Source organism: Agelaius phoeniceus, chromosome 7, assembly GCF_051311805.1.
Source record: "Agelaius phoeniceus isolate bAgePho1 chromosome 7, bAgePho1.hap1, whole genome shotgun sequence".
Taxonomy (NCBI): Eukaryota; Metazoa; Chordata; class Aves; order Passeriformes; family Icteridae; genus Agelaius; species Agelaius phoeniceus.
Window position 1 is genome coordinate 14,973,499 of NC_135271.1, and position 19,635 is coordinate 14,993,133.

A 19,635-nucleotide genomic window follows, 5' to 3' on the forward strand; every position below is an offset into this window, starting at 1 on the left:
CCCTCCCTGCTGCCTGGTGAGGGCAGGAACGCCCGGGCACCCCCCCGAGGTCGGGGATGTCACAGCCCCAGAGAGGATGAACATCTCTAATTCCCGTGTGGTCTGTGGGGTGGGACAGGGACTCACTCCTAGAAAGGGACAAGGGGATGCTGGGTTGGCTCAGGGTGGTGTGGACACTGAGGTTTCTCCTTCTTGTGCCCTGCAGAAGCCTGTGATGACCCATCTGTCCTGAGGAGAGGAGACCTCCCTGCTGCCGCATTCCAGTGAGGATACGAAACCTCAGCAAAGCCAAGCCTCTCACAGCCTTCCCTGCAACTATTCCTTCTCCTGAGCCCCTCTCTCCCTGAAACCCTGGACAGAAAGGAAGCCAGAGGCCATGGGAGGAGGAGCAAAGCGCTGGGGTGCAGACACGTGGCCAGGGGTTCTCATGGGAGGATGCTGGAATGGGACCTTGGGTTGGGGCAGCTCTTTGGTACTGGGCCAGCCAAGGGCACCAGAGAGGGGCAGAGCAGGAGTGACCTCCTTGGGGGCAGCTGGGTGTCAGTGTGACATCCAGCACAGGGACAGGGCAGGGACATCCAGCACAGGGACAGGGCAGGGACACAGCCCTCCCTTGGCAGAAGCTGTCAGTGCCTGTCCCTGCTCTCTCCAGGCTGCTGTGAGCAGGGACAGGAGCTGACAGTGAGTGTGGAATGCCCTTGGGGTACCCCAGGTAGCAGAGGGATCCAGGGATCCCAGTGCTGGGATTCACATCCTGATGCTGGTCCCATTCCCTACCATGTCCTGTGGAGCTTTGTTTCCCTGCCCTGAGCAGCAAAGCAGGATGAGAGCAGTGCTGGTCCCCTCCCAGTGAGCACTTGCTCTTTGCCCCAAACCATGCAAACACCCACTGAGGCTTCTGCCACCATGCCTGAGCAGCTGTGGTCATCAGAGGATGGGAGTGAGGTGAGGCTGAGGGAAGCAGTGGCAAGAAAAGTGGGAGGAAAGGCTGGAGGGTTTGTTGGGGGATATTGGTTTGTTTTTCCAGCTCTTGAAGACATCTCTGCTCCATGTATCAGCAAGATACAGAGCCCCAGCATGCAGAGGGATCAGCCCCAGCATGCTCCACAGAGGGATCAGCCCCTGCCAAGGTGCACTTGGGTGGATGAGCATGTCCCCTGTCCCTGGTGATGGGATTGTGGAGCCTCTTAGGGCCACCCCATCCTTTGGCAGGGCTGTGATGCCCTTTGGGGGCTGCAGCAGCCCCTGGTGTCAGCCTCCCCCAGCTCCCCCAGGACGTTTGTTTTCCTCCAGTATTCAACTCTGCACTGATCCCAGTGGATCAGTACCAGCCCCATTCCCATGAGCAGAGCAGCAGGATGGGCAGAGGGTTCCTTTCTCTTGCAGGTCACTTTGGAAGAGGATTTTTTGTTCTGTCCCTGTCCTGTACAGCCCCTCCTCTCCTCCCTCCTTCCCTCCCTCCCTCCCCAGTGGGCAAAGTGGGGAGGATCACTGACAGCTGGAGCAGGGACATCAGACCAATGCTGAGTTTCCCCTCCATGGCCACCCAGGCTGGATCATTTTAGGCAATTCCTGAGCATCTGAGCTAAAACCACTTCAATTAGGAGCAGTAGGGTGAGTTCTCATGCAAGTAACACATTTGTTTGGCTTTGCTAACAGTAGAGGCTGCTAACTGCCTGGGAATTGCTCCTGTGGTCACCCCAGAGAGTATTCTAAGTCCATAGTCTGGGCTTCCCAGCTGGAAACAAATCCAGTTTCTTAATTTCAAATTAAATCCTTGTGGCCTGAAGCTCAACAGGGTAAGTGCAAACCTCTGCTGTGGCAGAACCTCCCGGGCACTGCAGCTTCACTGGATCCAGCCTGTGCTGTGCTGGGATGGCAGCTCCTGGGCTGGAAAAAGGGAGCTCCACCAAGACCATCCAAAGGGTTTGCACCCACCCTTGTAGCATCAGGGCTCAGCCTTCACCCCAGCCCATCTCCTGCTTGTCTGGTTCCAGCCATGGCTCCAGTCCTTCCACACCTGACCCTGTGCAGGAATCCCCAACAGGGAACCTCAGCAGAGCCCACCAAGGCATCATTCAGCAGCCACCCACCTTGTTCTTTGCTGGTTTCCTGACCCGTTTGCCTGTGTAGAGATGATGATAAATGTTCACTAAATCATGCAATAAAGCCAATTCTGTGTCCAGAACCACCCACCCATCTCCCAGTGTCTGTTTTTTCAGGGCACTCCAGCAAAGGCTCCTTTCCCTTCCCATGGAATCCCAGAATGGGTGGGCTTGGAAGGGACCTCAAAATCCATCTCCTCACACCCCCTGCCAAAGCCAGGGATGCCTTCCAGGTTGCTCCAAGCTCTGTCCAGCCTGGCCTTGAACACTTCCAGGGATCCAGGGGCAGCCACAATTTTCTGAGGGCCTTTCCACCCTGCCAGGGAACAATTCCTAATTCCCAATATCCCATCCATCCCTGTCCTCTGGCAGTGGGAGCCATTCCCTGTGTCCTATCCCTTCATCCCTTGTCCCAAGTCCCTCTCCAGTTCTCCTGGAGCCCCTTTAGGTACTAGAAGGGCTCTAAGGTCTCCCCAGAGCTTTCTCTGCTCCAGGTGAGCACTCCCAGCTCTCCCAGCCCAGCTCCAGCCCTCAGAGCATCTCCATGGCCTCTTCTGGACCTGCTCCAGCAGCTCCATCCCTTTCTTTACCCATCCTGTGCACTCCTTGCTTCAAAGCTGGCCAGGTGGAGCAGGCAGGAGCTGGACCAGCAGCACTGAAGCTAAGTGGGGCAGATGGTGCACATCAGGATGGCCACATGAGTGGCCAGACACTGCCACAGGGCCACAGGTGTGATGATGGGGGTCAGTGGTGCCCAGTGATGGAGCCACTGGGTGGGTAAAGGGGATGCCCAGGCTGGTGCTGAGGAGGGGCTGAGCCTGAAATAAAGGCACTGCTCCAACTTGCATGGAAACCCTGAGCCCAGCCTGGCAGCTGAAGCCACAAGAAACACAAGCCCACAGCATCAAGGGATTGCTTTAAAACCTGTATTAAATCTTTAAACCTGTACTGAATATCAGCAGCAGCCCTGGGGTGGAGAGGCCTGCTGAGCCCAGGGGGGGGGATTGTCCCGGCTGGAGCCCAGGCTGGGGCAGGTTCTCCTCTCTCCAGCCTTTTCCCTGCTTTGCTGCACATCTGTGGAAGTGCCTTGTGTCCCAGCTGTCCCCAGCAGGGGCTGTGCTCAGGCAGGGGAGCTGGCAGTGCCTGATTTGGAGCTCTGTCCCACATGGGTGGGATGACAGAGCCCTCCCCCTGCCCACACCCTGCTGCACAGTCCTGCCAGTGCAGAGATGTCCCTGTTTTGGGATGTCCCATTCTGTCTGCTTGGACACACCCTCATGCTGGCTCCTCCAGTGTCACATCCAGCAGAATAAACACCAGGAATCTTTAAAATCCATTTGAAATGGGAGTGGGGGGCAGGGAAGGTGGGGATTTGGGGAACAAGCCCGTTCCTGCCAGCCCGTGTGCCCCGGCACATCGCCTTCCCCTGGACTCTGTACCGAGTGTTCTGCTCTCCCTCAAGCAGGGTTTTTGGGGGGGTGGAGGGGAAGGGTTGTGGTACCGGTGTGAATCCTGCGCTGGAGTCACAGCGTTCGGGGCAGCAGCACACACCGACCCCGGCAGGAGAAAACTTCCCCTCATCCCAAATAACCCCGCGTGGAGGACGGGTATTAACATATCCCCAAACCACCTCCCTCAGCCGGATAAAACGCTGCTCCCTTCTGACTCACCCGCATCCCGGTGCTGATTCGATGAGAGGGGACAGCGGGGAGGGAGGGAGGGGAGATGCCCCGGCTCGGGGCTCGCCTCTGACATCAGCAGGAGCCCGGCCATAAAAGCAGCGAGCGGGGGGACCCCGGCTCACAGCGCCGGCCCAGGCTCAGCGGGACGGAGCGGACGCCCCTGCTCGCCCCGCCCGGTAAGTGCGAGCGGCAGCGACGCTTTCCTCTGCCTGCCGTGATGCTCTCGGTAACGCCCGAGCCTGCTTTGCCTCTCCGTGTGTCTGTCCTCGCGTCTGTCCAGCCGGCTGGTGGGGATGGGGAGGTCCAAAAGTTGGTGGTCGCAGCACACCTGAGCTGCCGGGAGAGCGGGGTGCGTCCTGCTCAGCGCGCTGAGAACTTTTCCTTGCAAAAGCGGCTGGAAATGGAGCGGCCCCGCCGTGTCCTGCCTCGCCCGGCTCCTCCTCTTAGCTCCCCTGCCCTGCTCCCTGGTTTGGGCAGCTGCAGAGACCCAGCCCCTCACCCAGCCCGCCCTGCTCAGAGCCCCCAAGTGTGGCACAGGGTGTCCCCAGGCTGTCACTTCAGCAGCCGCGGGCAGGGGTGGGTGCCAAGGGGGCAGAGGTGGTCACCATCCATCCATCCATCCATCCATCCATCCATCCATCCATCCATCCATCCATCCATCCATGGCTCTGCAGCCAGCCCTATATTTTGGTGGTGGTCTCCATCCCTTGGGCTCTGGGTTTATTGGGGGTCCCTGAGAAGATCAGGCCTGACTTAAGGCACTAGGTTACTATCAAAGCCTATTTCAATGACCATGAGGTTTGTGCAGCTCATGTTTGGAGGTGATATTTTCCCCAGAGGTGTCAGCTCCAGCAAACCCCTGGGTTTGTTCCGATGCTGTCCCCAAGCCCTTTGCTGCTGGCCCGGGGACACAGATCCACAGCCAATCCCTTCTCTCCTGCAGTGACATCGGAGCCTTCAGCAGGGCTCAGGAGACTTCACAGCCCGGTCACAGCGGCCCAAAGTGCTGGGGATGAAGCTGGGCATGAAGCTGGGGGTCGCCTGCCTCCTGTGGCTGCTGCTGCTCTGCCTGAGCCTGCCCGCCACGCACGGCCGCGTCCTGGAGCGCTCCATGGAAATCAGGAGTAAGGAGAACACGAGTAAGGGACTCATCCCGCCACCCTCCTCTGCATCCCCCGGCTCAGCTCCATTTGGGGGGTGAGGAGCTGCTGCCACTGTGCAGGAGCTGCTTTGAGAGAGAATTGCAACAGCTTTTATGCTCCTCATCCCCCTTCCCTGCTCCCCCGGTGCTCCCATCCCCTCACCGGTGGGCGCGATGCCCCTTCCCCTCCATCCAGCCCCCTGACGGGCTCTCGGCTTTTCCCGCAGACCCGGACATCGACCCCTCGTGGTACACGGGCCGCGGGATCCGGCCCGTGGGGCGCTTCGGGCGGCGGCGGGCGCTGGGCGGGGGTGGCCGCTCCGGCGGGGCCGTTCAGCGGGGCTGCGCCGCTCCCCGCCCGCCCCGGCTGGAACTGAGCCCCTGAACCGGGCTGGCAATAAAATCCCTTCTCTCTCAGCCCTGCGTGCCAGCCTCTCTGTTCCAAACCTCCCCCCGAATCTGCGTGGTCACCGTGGGTTGCTGCCTGCCCTGCTGGTGTGACAGCCTTTCCCTCTCATGTTTATCCCCTCACGCCGCAAGAAACACCCCAAAAATAATCACAGAGGCTCCCCTTTCCCAGGGTATCCCCTGGGCATGCCAGCTCCCAGGGGTGCCCCCGACACCCTCATTTCCATGAGCTGGGGACAGAAACAGCCCCCCAGAAACGCCTGGGGAGGATTGTGATGCTGTGTCCACTCCTCTGCCCTGCAGGCAGGGTGAGTGCTGCTGCCTCTGGAGAGAGCACAGGTGGCTTTTTCTCCTCTTCCAGCCAAGGGCAGCTCCCACAGTGTAAAGGGGAGGCCCAGCAAGGCACAGGGCACTGTGACACCACACATTGACTTTGGCCCCATTGTGGCTCAGTGCCCCCAAGGATGGGCTGTGACCCCTGTAATGGGGTGGGTGGGGTGAGGAGAGTAGTGGCTCTGGTCCCTGCCACCCCCAGGCTTCCTGTGGTTCCCCACAGGCTGACATGCAGGGCAGGGAGGGGAAAAATACACACCTTTAGGGCAATATTCTCTTTACTTGCAGCCTGGGTGTAAAACCACCGGGATCTTTGCTTTGGGAAATTAAACCCTCCCTTCTCAGAGGGAAAGGCAGATGGAGGAGGTGACAGCTGGGGGTGGAGGGATGTCACCAGTCAGGCTTGGTGGCAGTGTTCCTGGCAGGTTGTGCTTTTATCTGGAAATGGGAGATGGGTGGAGGAAACCCCTGTGCTTTATCTCCTGGATAAGGATGGAGCTAAGGGTCTGAAGAGGCCCCTTGTACCAGGCCAGGATGGGCTCTGGGTGGGATTTCAGAGGGAGGGTGGTCAGGCTGAGCTGTCCCTGCAGCTCTGAGCCCTCCTCTGAGCTGTCCCAGAGCTCTGAGCTCTGCCACTGCCCCTATGGAGGTGGGCTCCATCCCTGCTGGGTGCACAGTGTCACATCCTCAGCTCCTGCAGCACCTTTTCCTTGTCCCACTTCCCCTCAGGTCCACGGTGGAGCTCCCACGTGGGGATGGCCTGGGTGCCTTCTCTTTCTCCCTCCTCAGGAGCTCTTGGACTAGGAGGAAACACAAGGCAAAAAGGGGGCTCTTTTCTCCTGCCAGAGGCTGGGGTGCCATGGCCACCCCGTGTCCCACCCCAGGGCTCCATCCTGCAGTTCCTGAACAGCTGAGCTGGGGACAGCATTGCACTCACAGATTGGATACCAATGCAAAATAATATTGTGGCTCTGGGAGAAAGCCTGAAAACCCTCCCTTGACACTGGGATATCTCTGGATGGATCTGTCCATCCTTCTGCCTTAAGGGCTGACTGGCTGGGAGGAACATCTCAGTGACAAGTAGGAGCAATGAAGGGGCTGAGTCTTTCATGGTTCACCTGCCTCTGCTCTTACCTAGAGCCATCCCATAACTCACCTACGGCCATGAAGACATCATTCACCTGGTGGTTGGATTTTGCAGACGTCTCCATGAACAGGAGGCCTTTTGTTCGTGCAAATTCTTCCCCCTCCTGAGAGAAATGAGCAGAGTTATTCCCCTGCCCCCTCTGGGGCTGCTTGTTCAGTTTTATGGTGGATTTCATGTACAGGCACTTCAGAGGTGTCTGAAAACCTCTTAAATGCTTGGACTTCTTTGGAAATTTTCCCTGGATGTATCCCAGTGCTTTCTGTGAGGGGTGATGAGGGAAGCCCAGGCACTCACCTCAGTGGTGACCTCTCTCTCAGCAGCAAGGTCTGTCTTGTTCCCCACCAGAGCAACCACGATTTCATCAGGCAGGAATTTCTTCTCCAGCTCCTCCAGCCACAGCTTTGCTCTGCTGAATGTTTGCTGGAGAGATGGAGACAGAGCCACCCAGTGATCAGGTTTTGATTTAATCCCTTTGTCTCACACCAAGCCAGCTAAGTGGCACCAAACCAGTGAGGGTGGGGAGGTTCTGACTGCCCCTCTCAGGGAAACAGGTCACCAGCCCTCAAACACATTGAGGCATAAATCACCCTTTGGATGGGATTCATGGCAGCAGGAACCACCCCTGGGTGGTGGCAGGGTCCTGCCAGGGGCCTTACCTTGTTGGCAATGTCATAAACGAGGAGGGCAGCGTGGGCATCCCTGTAGTAGAGGTGACAGACACTCTGGTACTTCTCCTGCCCCGCCGTGTCCCAGATCTCAAACTTGACAGTGGCCTCGTCCAGCTCCAGGATCTGTGTGAAGAAGGAGCCTGCAGGCAAGATCCAGGGGGTGTGTTCACTTGGAGCAGGATCAGGGAGCTCAGATCCCCTGCCCTGAGGGTGTTAATGATGTTCTAATGCACAGAATCCAGGGGGGACTCCTTGTGACCACTGGCACTGGGCTGAGGTGGCCCTTCCTGGCAGCAGATTTGGGTGGATGACCCAGGTTTGATGTTGGGTAATTCTGAGCTTTGCAGAATGCCCCCAGATAGAGACAGCTCCACCTTGCTGGTGGGTCAGAGCTGTGAATGGGAATATCCACAGAAAGGGTTCCCACTGGAGGAGAGCTTCCATCCTTTCCCTCAGGGAGCAGATGGCTGGTCCACGAGCAGAGGGACAAGAGGAGAAGCTCCACTTTGCTCTGCTCCACCAGCTGCAGGTGGGATCACAGCCTCTGTACCTGCTGTGCCTGCTGAAGGCAAAACCCAGGTGCAGCTGGTAAAATGAATATATATAATGTCTAGGTGCTGTAGGAATTGAAACCAGGTGATCTTCAATGCAAACCTTTCTAAGAGACCCTCCTGGGGTGCCTGAATAGCTGGGAAGGCAGCACAGCGTGCAAAGAGCACATGGGCTGCACAGTTTACTCATCATTCTGCTGCTCACCTGCCTCTAAGCAGCAGCACAAAGCCAGACCTGTGTGATGTGGATGTGGCTTTGCTTGTGTGGCCTGGAAATGCAGAGATGCGAAGGGGGAGTGTAGGTAGCCATGATATTTTCCAAAAAATCCCTTTGCCAGGATTTTTTCTCCTGAGAAGCTGAGAGGCCTCAGGAATAAAATGTACACAATGGTTATCTGCTGCTGTGGAATGCAACAGGTGCATCTGGGATTGGTCTTATGTGGTTGTTTTTAATTAATGGCCAATCACAGTCAGCTGGGTTGGACTGTCTGAGAGTCAGGAGCTTTTGTTATCATTCCACTTCATTCCTTGCTAGCCTTCTGATGAAATCCCTTCTTCTATTCTTTTAGTATAGTTTTAGTATATAATTTTCTTTTAATATAATATCTATCATAAAATAATAAATCAGCCTTCTGAAACATGGAGTCAAGATTCTCATCTCTCCCCTTGTCCTGGGACTCCTGGGAACACCACCAGAGGGGAGGATCTGGCTTTGGGGCAAATCTGCACCAAAGTGGGTCTGTGCTACTGCAAGATGGAGCAAGCAGCTCTCCTGCCTCCCACCCCTCTGCAGGGAAGTGCACCAGGCCTGGTCTCTTGTCCAGAGCCATGGAGCCACTCACTCACATCCCACGGTGGGCAGCAGCTCCCTGAAGTCGTTCTTCACGTATCTGTAGGCCAGGCTGGACTTGCCCACGGACATGCTGCCCAGCATCACCACCTTGTACATGTGGGAGGGACGGGGCCCCTCTGGTGTCACTGCCTGTGCCATGTCCTGCAAGGACACCAGCTCTGCTCGAGGGTCACCTGCCAGTGAGTGATCCCAGGATCGGCTGAGCCTCCTGCAGCAGCTCCTGGCTGGCAGCTGGGCAGGTGGGATTAACTCCGAAACACGCTGGAATAAAATCAAAGCCATTAATATAATAAACTGCACATTTAATGCATCAAAGCATCTGCCACTGTCAGCTACGGCCAGAAGGTGGAGATGTTTGGGAAGAAACCTGATGCCAGAAGCCTCCTAGGGTGTAGGCAAGGAGATTGGTGCATCTCCTCTAACAGGGAGGAGCTGGAGGGATTTCCCGGCACAGGGAAATCCCTTCTGGCTGTGCCTTGCTCTCCAGGACACCTCCTTCCCCGGAGTCCTGCTGAAGAGCTTAGGCTGATGTCCCACATTTATGATCCTGCTTAGGAGTTACATCAGGAGAGCCTCAGGAGCGAGCAGCCCTGCGCACAAAGCAGGTGGCAAATGCCCCTGCACCCCGGCTAAAGACCCGCAGCCAAACCAAACCCCTGGAGTGCCACCCCCATGTCACCCCAGAGTGTGACAGACCGCCCTGCAGTGCCCAGGGATGGCAGGAAAGGGGGATTGCCTCAAACCTGAGTGGAGGAGAGCTGCTGCAGAGCCTTGGTCGGTGGGAGCCCTCCTGGGGGACACGGGTGTCCCCTCCTCCCAGCCCTGGGCCAGGGAAGTGCCACTGCTGGGTGGGAAGTGCCAGTGCAGGGCAGCAAAGCACACTTTGCCCTGCTTTGCCCTGGTTCCTCCTCACAGAGCTCCTCCTCCAGAAACACTCAGCTCATGTGGACACTTAGAAAGGAGAGAGGGAAGTTCCCGGGGTGCTGGGCTGAGCAGGATGCCAGGCTGAGCTCTGCCGGAGTGGGGGCATTCCCTCCACGTGGAATAAAGCCCTGGGGGGGGCAGACAGCAGGGATCTGCAAGATCTATGATGAAGAATTGGTGCAATTTCTACCTGAGCCTCAGAGATTTGGCTGTGGAAGCAAGAAGTGCCTTTACAAAGACACCTACAGCAGCAGCAGCTGTGCAGCTCCTGCAGTTCCCTTCCTGCAGCTCCCTGCTCCCTGCAATTCCCTCCCTGCAGCTCCCTGCAGCTCCCTACAATTCCCTCCCTGCAATTCCCTCCCTGCAGCTCCCTGCAGCTCCCTGCTCCCTGCAATTCCCTCCCTGCAGTTCCCTGCAGTTCCCTGCAGCTCCCTGCAGCTCCCTGCTCTCTACAATTCCCTCCCTGCAGCTCCCTGCTGCTCCCTGCTCCCTGCAATTCCCTCCCTGCAGTTCCCTCCCTGCAGCTCCCTGATCCCCGCAGTTGCCTCCCTGACAAAAGCCCCTTGTTTCTGTGAGCTGCTCATCCCACGTGGCTCCTTTATTTTGCCTGTCCTCCCTGTGCAATCTGGCAGGCTCCAGACCTTTCATTCTTCATTAAGGCTTGTCATTAAGAGCATTCCTTGGCTGAACCCAGGTCTGTGTCTTTGGATCCAAGCAGTTTTTTCTGCTGGGTGAGACAGGCTTTTAATCCCCTTAAAAAACACAAGTAACATCATCTCCCCCAGCTCATGCAGCCCTGTGATGAAGAGCAGGATTTTAGTTTGTGCAGAACAGCTAGTTAGTCATATTTTTCAAGCAGGAAGAAGATAAGCCCTGTGGCACAGCATGATTGTGCTCCTTAGGGTATTGATTACATACATTTGCCTCTCTGTAGGCTGGAAACAAGACTGCCATCCATCCTGGGCAGTTATTGTCAGTGGTAAGCCATAAAACTCTCTAAGGAAACAGGAAGATGCTTGAAAACTACCCAAGGCTGTCTGTATTAAACACAGTTTCTCATCATTTCCCTCTGCTGCTCTCTCTTCAACATTAGAAAGATGGGTTGATGCTGGAACAAAACCCACCAGAGATTTACTGCCATGAGTTTTGCCAAAGCTCACTTGAAGTAATTTTTTTCCCATGTTAGGAGGCAGAGGGTGAGGCTCCCTTCCCACCTGAAGGAAGCAAAACAAGCGGCTTTGTTCTGATTCAATGGAAAACAGGATTTAGGGGGAAATGGTGGGGGCTTTGTCCTCTTTTTTTTTGTTGGAAAATGAGAGTACAGAGTAAATCCTGCACTTCCTGGATGAGGGACTGTGGGGAAAGCATCCAGATATCCACAGTCATCAATTTGGGGAGCAGCAGCTGAGGTGGTGCAGGTCCTCTCCTTGTGCCAAGAGGCCACACTGAGGGGCAGGAAAGCTGAACCTGCTCAGATCCAGTGTAGTCAGAGAAAACAAACCAATTTCTCTTCAATCAGCTGTAAAACCCTGCTGGTGGATTTAGTCTCCAGGTACAGCTTGATATTTTGTGGCAGCTGTGTCTAGCACAGATGTTAGGGGCAGGATTGCTGGATCCTACACTTGTCCTGAAGGTGAGTTCCCAAACAGCCACAACACCAATCACTTCTCACTTCCTAGCAGAGGATTAAACATTGCTGCACCCAGGAAATTGTGTTCAGCATCTTTAACCTGGGCTGGAGGGATCCTGGTGTATTTGTTGTCAGGGGATAAGCCCTTTTATTTCCAAAGGAAAGCAGTAATAAAAGAAAAGTCAGGCACGCCTTTGGGGATGGAGTCACTGAGAAGTCTTATTTAAAACCCTGTTTAGCTTCCTGGGAAATTAGTGTTGTTTAAGTGTAATGATGTCTAACTCATTACAAATAGTAATGAGGTCTAGGTAATCTAGGTCCTAATACTATTAAAGTCATTTGCTGAGTTTTTGCAAAGGGGTGCAAGGGTGAACCAGAACAAAATTACTAAACACCTCAGAAAAATTACAGGACTTCAACAGTTAACTGTGTAAGTCTGCAGTGTTTAACTCTGCAGGTTTTGGACACAATATTTCAGGTTCTTTCAGATTTAGATACTTAACTTTTCTGCCCTCCCCACACAGAAGATAGCTGTTATGCACCTACCTCCCCAGTTAAGTTCTAGCATTCAGCTCAAAGCTCTCCTCTGCTTTTGGGACCCTCTTCCCACCTGCTTAAGCTCTGGCTTAAGTAAGAGAGTGGCCACTCAGAAAGTTCACTTAAGCCAGGGCTACCAGGGGATACGGCAATCCCCACTGCAAAGACACAATGTGTAAATATTAGATTTACACAGCGATGATCTCTCAGAAGAAGCAGCGCCCCTCAAGGTGAAGGGGAAGGGAATGAGGATCATTAACCACGAGGGGAAGTAAAGCTGCAATAAACGGGACTGCCCAGAGACTGCTCAGACTCTGCTGAGCCCTGGGAGGATGGGGGAAGGACAGAGAGCTTCCTAAAACCTCTCCTGCTGGGCAGGAGCCACTGCGGACCGGGCTACCCTGCGTGCCTCGGATGCGGGGCTGCCCCGGGAGCATGGGAGGATTCCCGACTGGGAAAGGCGCCTTGGAGAGGGCGGCTGGGGCCGCGGGATTCCCTGCCCGGAGGGGAATTCCTGAGCAGAGGATGCCTTTACCTTCCCGAAGGCTCGCTGTCCCCAGTCCGTGTGTCAGGGGTGACAGGGTGACAAACATCCGCGTGTTCCAGCCCCTCCGTGCCGGGAGCGGCGAAAAGCGAAAGCAGCGGTGCCAAAGGTGGGAGAGGCAGCCCGGAGCAGCGAACCTTAGACCCGACACCAGGGCTAAGGTCTGGCAGCCAGGCAAGACGGCGACAGGCTGCTGTCACCGGGGCCATCCCCCCGCACCCCTCCATCCCTCCTTCCAGCCCCCCTCCCCACGCTGGGGTTTGGCGGACGGATGGACGGACAGACAGACGGATGAATGGGTGGGTGGGGCTTTCCCCATGCCTTGGGATCCAAGAGTGTCACCGTGATATTTTCTGGAAATTCCTCTTCGCCCAGGATTTTCTCCTGGGAAGCTGAGAAGCTTCAGCTTCTCCTGTGTTTTGCTGCTCTGGAATGTGGTCCGGAGATTGTTTATCCAAACATGTGAATTGTTTTTACTTAATGACCAATCCGTGTCAGACTCTGAGGAGTCGGTCACCAGTTTTTATCATCATTCTTGTTAAGCCTTCTGTCTGCATCCTTTCTCTTTCTTTAATATGGTTTTAGTATAGCATTCTTTAATATAATAAAATAATAAATCAGTCTTCTGAGAACATGGAGTCAAATTCTCAATTCCTCATTCTTTTCTAGCCCTCTGTCTGTATTCTTTCTCTATAGTTTAGTGTAGTTTGAGTACAGCATTCTTTAATACAATATAATCAAATAATAAATCAGCCTTCTGAGAACATGGAGTTGGATTCTCATCTCTCACCTCGTCCTGGGGATGAATTTTTATCATCATTCTTGTTAAGCCTTCTGTCTGTATCCTTTCTCTTTTTTTAGTATAGTTTTAGTATAGCATAATATAATATAATATAATATAATATAATATAATATAATATAATATAATATAATAATAAATCAGCCTTCTGAGAACATGGACTCAGATTCTTATCTCTCACCTCATCCTGGGGATGAGTTTTTATCATCATTCTTATTAAGCCTTCTGTCCACATCCTTTCTCTTTCTTTAGTATAGTTTTAGTATAGCATCCTTTAATATAATATAATCAAATAATAACTCAGCCTTCTGAGAACATGGAGTCAGATTCTCACCTCTCACCTCGTCCTGGGGACCTCACAAACACCGCACAAGAGCATCCCAGCTAGCAAGGAGATGGGGGTAAAACCCCCCAAGGTTTGGGGATCAGGGAGGGCTGGGTGTGGCAGGAATCATGGCACACACGGGATCTGTCCTCTCTGGGTTTTTATAACATGGCAATTTCTGCTGCTGAACATTAGACCTGGCTTTGGTCGTGTGCCAGGGGCAGGCTCAGATATCCCAGGCTTGGGATTGCAAAGGGGATGTGTTTTGTGGGAGAAAGACGTGCACACTTGTCTGGCAAAATGCTTCAGCTGATGATAATTCAGTGTTTCTGTCACTCCTCTTGTCATAGTCGGTGTCCTTCCTTCAAGTAAGAGATCTGGAAGTGAAACAGGCTTAACAAAATCTAGTCCTAATGGTTATAGGAACAGGGTGAAAAGCAGAAGTCCTACAAGAAAGCTTAAAAAGAGTATCATCCTAGTTTTGAAATTAAAAACATGTCTTGTGACTTCCAAGGCCTAAGCACTGCAGTTCAATTACTTCCCATTTCAGTGATGAAAAGCCATGGACAGTTTACATTCCCAGGTCCTTCCCATCAGCCCTGCAGAGGCTAGAGCTGGATTTGGGGATCCTTTGAACACATTTCCTATGAATATATGTCGTTTTTCCAGTCCAGAAGCATTTTAATGTGCTCCCAAAGCAGTTTAATGTGCTCCCACCCCTTTCTTATAACTTGTTTCCCAAAGGAACTGACTTAAAGCCTTTATTTTTCCTTTTTTTTCCTTTTCCTCCTAGGGCTTTGGATTAGTCAGTTCCCTGTGACCCTGTGCACAGTTGCACTGGTACAGCAAGGGGCTAGGAAGGTGTTGGAGGATTTTGGAAAGGCTGAGTGTGGATACCTTGAGATGGGGTTGCTGTAGCAGGAATCCTTGCCCACAGCAATGATTTTTACCCAGTGATTTGGACCTGCAGACTCTGGTAGCGTCATGCACCTAAACTCAGCTTCTAATTTTTAGTAGGAAAAAAAAAAAAAGGCTGGGAGGCTTTGAAGCCTTATGAAAGGATGGCTTTGTCAGGGCTAAGAGAAGCGTCATTCCCAGTTTGTGCTGCTCTGTTATTTTCATACCTGCTCTGCCTGAGCAGGTGTCACATCTCAGAGGCCTTTGTGAAGGGCTTTTACAGAAGAAGGTGGTGGGGAGGAGGTGCCCAAGCAAAGCGCCATGGCCTGGCTGGTGTAAATGCCCCGGAGGCCTGCAGAGCCCAGGGGAGTGTGTCCCTGGTGTGCGCTGGGACAGCCTCCCCTGGAAGGCTCCTGTGCTGAGCCAGACCCCACTAGAGGGCACAGCTCCTCTACCTTTTGAGACAGCGAGGATGCTGCTGCTGCTGCTGCCCAGCCTCATGTCTGGCCCGGACAGCCAGACAGACAGACACCAGCCCATGAGAGACGGACCGAGGTCTCCTGCCAGAAGTGTGGATGGACAGCCAAGCTTCTCTTGCTCTTTGTTCTCCAGATAACTGGAATGTGAACACCTCTGATAAGCACTGTTGCAGTGCCAGAGAGCCAGTTTTTTTCCCAATGTATCTCTGTCTGCTTGCCTGCTCCTTGTGAGGGAAAATATGCAGGATGCTGAGGATCAGACCCCTTCAGTGGTGAGTGGTTTGCAATGGAGACTGTGGCTGCATTGGTGGAGCACCTGGAGCATGCTGCACAAACCTAGGGATGCACCTCACTGTGCTTGTGCAGTGAAGGGTTCCTCACTTGAAGTAAATTTTACTGGTAAAACCTAGGCATGGGTTGCTTTTCTGAGGTTTAGGGACTGCATTTCATTTTACAGACACCTGATGTAATTGTGTCATGAGGATTTGGAGGATGGGTCTGGCCACGGGAGTGGTGTGGATCAAATGCACCTTGTAGAACTTCCCCCACTGCTCCACCTCAGCCATTTCATTTGATTTTTAACTGTGAAGGAAAGGCTGGCACATCAGTGGTGCACAAGAATTCCAGAGGAGGTTAAAAAATAAAACTTCTAGGCTAAGCATGCAAGAATAATTCCAATAATCTTGTCTTTCTGGCTCTGCCTGCTGCGTAACTTTGAGCAGGATGCCTCTCCTTCCTCCTTTTTCTGAGTTAAAAGACAAGGCACAAGCACACAGATCTTTGTGGGGCAGTTTAGAAGCTCCTGGAGGGTTCTATGTCAGTGGTTGTGTAGCACTTGGCTCTCCCTGACTGTGACTGCTGGGAGGAAGCATCGATGTGGGCACTGTAAATCCTCCCTTGCTGAAGGAAGAGTGGTTGTGTGGGAAAGGCAGCAGAGTCTGGCAATAAAGGCACAGCCCTGAGCTGAACACAGAGACTGAAACCTCAGCTTTGCCACTGGTTTGCTGTCTGCCTGTGGGAAGAGTTCTTTTTTCTCCTCTGACTTGTTTCTCCCCCTCTCCTTGTGCTCATCCATATGAATTCCATGTGGTCCCTGGCAGGCCCTGTGCAGGCAGCCCAGCTCAGGAGGTCTGATCACTATCAAAGCCCCCACACTGTGGAAATGAGGCTTGGACTTTGTACTGCTCTGAAATTATGCTCATCTTCAGCATTTTTGGTCCTCTGAGGTCCCTGAAAAAATTGTTCCTGATGGGTCAGTTTGTATCTGAAACACTCTCATTTCTTAATTTTTCAAGAACAAACACCTGAAACCATGGTCAGCAAAATAAATTCAAAATAACTGATCCATCCAGAGGTCACAGCAAATGATGTTCTCAAAACTGTTTGCCATACCTGTGCTGTTAAAGGTGCCATCCCCTGTTTGTGTGGTGGTTTTCATACACAACATGACTAAGGGGTTAAATCACAGGATGGAATTGCTTGAAGTGTCCTGGTCTTTGCTGTTTCTCCTTTTCTGTGTGTGATGAAGTAATGAAAACCCAGGGTATTCCATACAGGCAAGGTCTGTCACCACTGCCACGCAGCATTTAAAGATCTTTTTGTTTTGAGAAGAGCAAGGGCTGCGCCTTTGTTGATGAAAAAAAAGATTGAGGTCCTCACTGTTACAATGCCAAGAAGTTAAGACATATTTCAAGGATTGGTGGAGCTGTAATGGTGAACAGATCATTTACACTGTGGCTCAAAACTGTGAGCCTGCCCTGAACTGCTCGAGGCCTCTAAAATGCTTGTCTTCCTGTATTAATTATTAACGTTGCTAAAACACTCCAGAGATTGGCTTAGAAACATTAAACAAACTTAATATTAATAGCTCCCAGATGATAAGTGATGGTGAACATTAGCATGTGTTAAAGACCGAGGAGGGAAAATAACTACTGACTACAATAAACATTTGAAGTCTGGTGGCATTAAATTACAAAGAGAATACAAGTGTGAACCACAAGAAAGGCTTTCCTACAGCATTAGCACTTGAAGAGACAGGTGAGATTGTTTTCACCCATGAAATTGCACTTGACAGCTCACAATAAATAGCCTTGAGGCATGTGCTGAGGTTCTTGCCATATGTCTAATAAGCAAGGTGCAGCTTGGGTGACAAGTAAATGTATGTGGCTCGCTCAAGTAAAGATGCCTGCATTGAAAAGTTTGTCTCAAACTTCACATTCTCATTTCTCAGCAGACCTTGGCCAGGAGGATCCCTCTCCAGGAGTCCAGCCCACCTTGCCAGGAGAGCTGCCATGAGAGACCTTTGGCTCTAGGCTGGGTACCTGACTTCAAAGGAAACAAAGGAGAAGCCAGCTCCCAAGGGCCACAGAAATGGAGGAAATGGTTCAGTGAAACAAGAGACATCTTTATCTGACAAGGTGCAGGTTTGGCAGCATTTCTCATGATTAAAGCATTGAAGCACTCTCTTCCACGTGCAGGGTCTGGTGTCTGCCCTGAGCTCCATGTGCTGCTTTCAAGCCAGTGGGGATATCACATTTGGGATGGACCTTGACCTCTCAGGAAAATTTGGTGGCAACTGGCCAGCTGGCTTCAGCTTTTAGTGTGGCACTGGCAGAGTGATCACACATGTTCCCTTAGGAAACCAGGCTAAAAATGGCTGTAGGTGGTACCTTTCCAAGCCAAGGGCTGTAGAGGAGCTCCCTGAGAGCCAAAAGTTGCTCAATAATCTCCCCCAGAAGCGCTTCATCTCTCTGTGTTTGCGAGGCAGCTGTATCCAATGCAACTGAAAATGTTTTGCCTGTGCATGGAAAGAGAACGATTAAAGCAATGCTGTCTAGCACAGACTTGAAAAGCTCATGTGGGTGTGAATATGAGCTTCACTTCCCTGAAGTCCCCCACCCAGCTTTGGGGATGCCTAGCCCAGAAAGCTTCACAGGGCATTTTATGACAGGTTTTGCCTCTCCGTGGCAGCCAGGCCCAAGGCCACAGCACGGTTTTGCCTTTTCAGGTCACATCGAAATGTTTGGCTGGTTTTCAGCTGGGTTTTAGTCTCAGGCACTGTGTGTTACAGGCATGGTCTGTATAGGCACAAGAATAGAAATTATTTCATCAGTTTGAGCCTGAGTAACCTCGTTTAAGGCCAGATGCTGCTGGAAGAGTTGTAAAGCAGTCATCTTGGGCAGAGGTGAAATGAGTCATCTGTTGCCAATAAACTTGGAAGGAACAGAGATGCCTGGGGGCAGGGGGGGACGACACCATTATCTGCTGTTACCTCCAGCAACTCCTTTTATAATTGAAAAAGGTATTAAAAATTATTTTGGGAGTTTCTAATTAGTTGAGCTGAACCACTAATGTGCTCCGGATGTTTCAGAAACTGAACCTAGCAGCTTCCCCAAAAGAGGCCACGCAGAGAAGTGTCTTTCCTGCCTTTCCCCTCTGCCACCACCAGCTCCAAGGTCAGGGAGGATGAAAACCTCGGCAGAAATTGAAGTTGAGCAACAAAGGCGGTGCCTGTCAGCCCCTGGGGAGGTGCCTCCTCCTAACAGTGCCCAGACATCCATGGCTTAAGGCTGGAAACCCTGCAATATATTGAGTAGCTGTCCTTAGGGAAAGGCACAGATAGCAAAGGCTGAAGGCAAGAGGAAGGAAAAGCAGAAACTTGGTGGCAGAGTCCATTCTACTCCTGTCTCTGGCCTCTTTTTTCCAGTATGATCTTAACAAGCTGTTCAGCTGGCTGTGGAAATTGGTCGTTTCTAGATGCAAAATGTTTTGCTCTTTGTCCAGTTTGGGTTATTCCATGCTTTATCTACCTATTGATTGATTTATTTACTGTTTTTACAGCAGCTGAAACAAAAGGGTTCTGCAGCAACTCATGTTTGGAGGGGGGGAAAATTATTCTCCTAATTGTTGCTACAATGGGAGGGAAAACTAAAAACTGAAGACTTTGACAAGACTTGTCTGACTGTTTTGGCTCTGTTGATGGAGAGGAGAGGAGCTGATCCCTCCACATTCCTACTGGGAAGGATCAGAGGGGTTTTAGTGCTGCAATAATTAAAGCTTGGGAAAGCTCAAAATGGCAGAGCACAGTACCTGCTGCAGGGCTGGGATGGATGAACTGGGTTGGGATTCCCAGCGAGGCACTGGGCAGGTGAGTCAGCCCCATATGCCATTCATCAGTCACTCTGCATGGAAAACCAAGAATGCTGTGGATGCCAGAAAAATGTGTTGTGATTTAAAATCAGATGTACCAGCTCTAACACACTGTATCATCTCAGATGTTTTGTCTCCGTTTCCTCTAATGTTTTGTTACCAGTATCATCTTTCACTTCCCAGTTTAGGCAAAGGCCTTTATTTCAGGAAACTATAATGACCTGCCTTCCTGCCCTGCTGGTGATTATCCCAGCTGGAATGTGAAATCCAGCATGGCTCTAGGAAAGCCAGGAATTGTTAGTTGCCAGTGCTGGTTCGCTGCTGTTCTGTGTGACAGGAGAGGTGGCAGGAGGTGGGGTAGGGATGCACAGCTTCAGATCATAAAGCAGAACCACAGGACATCACACAGGTGCTCTTCTGTCTGATGTCAAGTGGTTGGAACCATTCCCCGAGAACAGGCCTG

General features: G+C 52.4%; 3 protein-coding genes across 4 annotated transcripts in view; 2 read left to right on the top strand and 1 right to left on the bottom strand.

Annotated features, from left to right (window-relative positions):
• MLPH (melanophilin) overlaps window positions 1–2,191 on the top strand; it is a 28,569-nt gene extending 26,378 nt beyond the window's left edge. For both annotated transcript variants that reach the window (XM_054636294.2, XM_054636295.2), the window contains one exon: window positions 206–2,191. In XM_054636294.2, the coding sequence (XP_054492269.2) occupies window positions 206–232 (27 nt within the window). In that variant the 3' untranslated portion in view covers window positions 233–2,191. The remainder of the gene's footprint in view (window positions 1–205) is intronic.
• A 1,708-nt stretch (window positions 2,192–3,899) lies between these two features.
• On the top strand, window positions 3,900–5,313 carry PRLH (prolactin releasing hormone). Its single transcript, XM_054636019.2, has 3 exons — window positions 3,900–3,963; window positions 4,731–4,926; window positions 5,156–5,313. Exons 2-3 carry the CDS (start codon window positions 4,800–4,802, stop codon window positions 5,311–5,313), a joined length of 285 nt encoding a protein of 94 aa, XP_054491994.2. The 5' UTR covers window positions 3,900–3,963; window positions 4,731–4,799.
• An 822-nt stretch (window positions 5,314–6,135) lies between these two features.
• Window positions 6,136–9,026, bottom strand: RAB17 (RAB17, member RAS oncogene family). The gene is made up of 5 exons (XM_054636638.2): window positions 8,882–9,026; window positions 7,473–7,624; window positions 7,111–7,236; window positions 6,826–6,919; window positions 6,136–6,469 (listed from the first exon to the last, which is right to left on the bottom strand). The coding sequence occupies exons 1-5, from the start codon at window positions 9,024–9,026 to the stop codon at window positions 6,357–6,359; spliced, it is 630 nt and encodes a 209-aa protein (XP_054492613.1). The 3' UTR covers window positions 6,136–6,356.
• Between the last annotated feature and the right edge of the window lie 10,609 nt (window positions 9,027–19,635).

Excerpts from the sequence above, each read along its gene's own strand:
- RAB17 (XM_054636638.2), bottom strand. The coding sequence starts at position 9,026 with ATGGCACAGGCAGTGACACCAGAGGGGCCCCGTCCCTCCCACATGTAC. Across the intron at positions 7,237-7,472 it reads TTTATGACATTGCCAACAAG|CAAACATTCAGCAGAGCAAA; the intron begins GTAAGGCCCCTG and ends CCATCTCTCCAG. Across the intron at positions 6,920-7,110 it reads AGAGAGAGGTCACCACTGAG|GAGGGGGAAGAATTTGCACG; the intron begins GTGAGTGCCTGG and ends CATTTCTCTCAG.
- PRLH (XM_054636019.2), top strand. The coding sequence starts at position 4,800 with ATGAAGCTGGGCATGAAGCTGGGGGTCGCCTGCCTCCTGTGGCTGCTG. Across the intron at positions 4,927-5,155 it reads CAGGAGTAAGGAGAACACGA|ACCCGGACATCGACCCCTCG; the intron begins GTAAGGGACTCA and ends CTTTTCCCGCAG.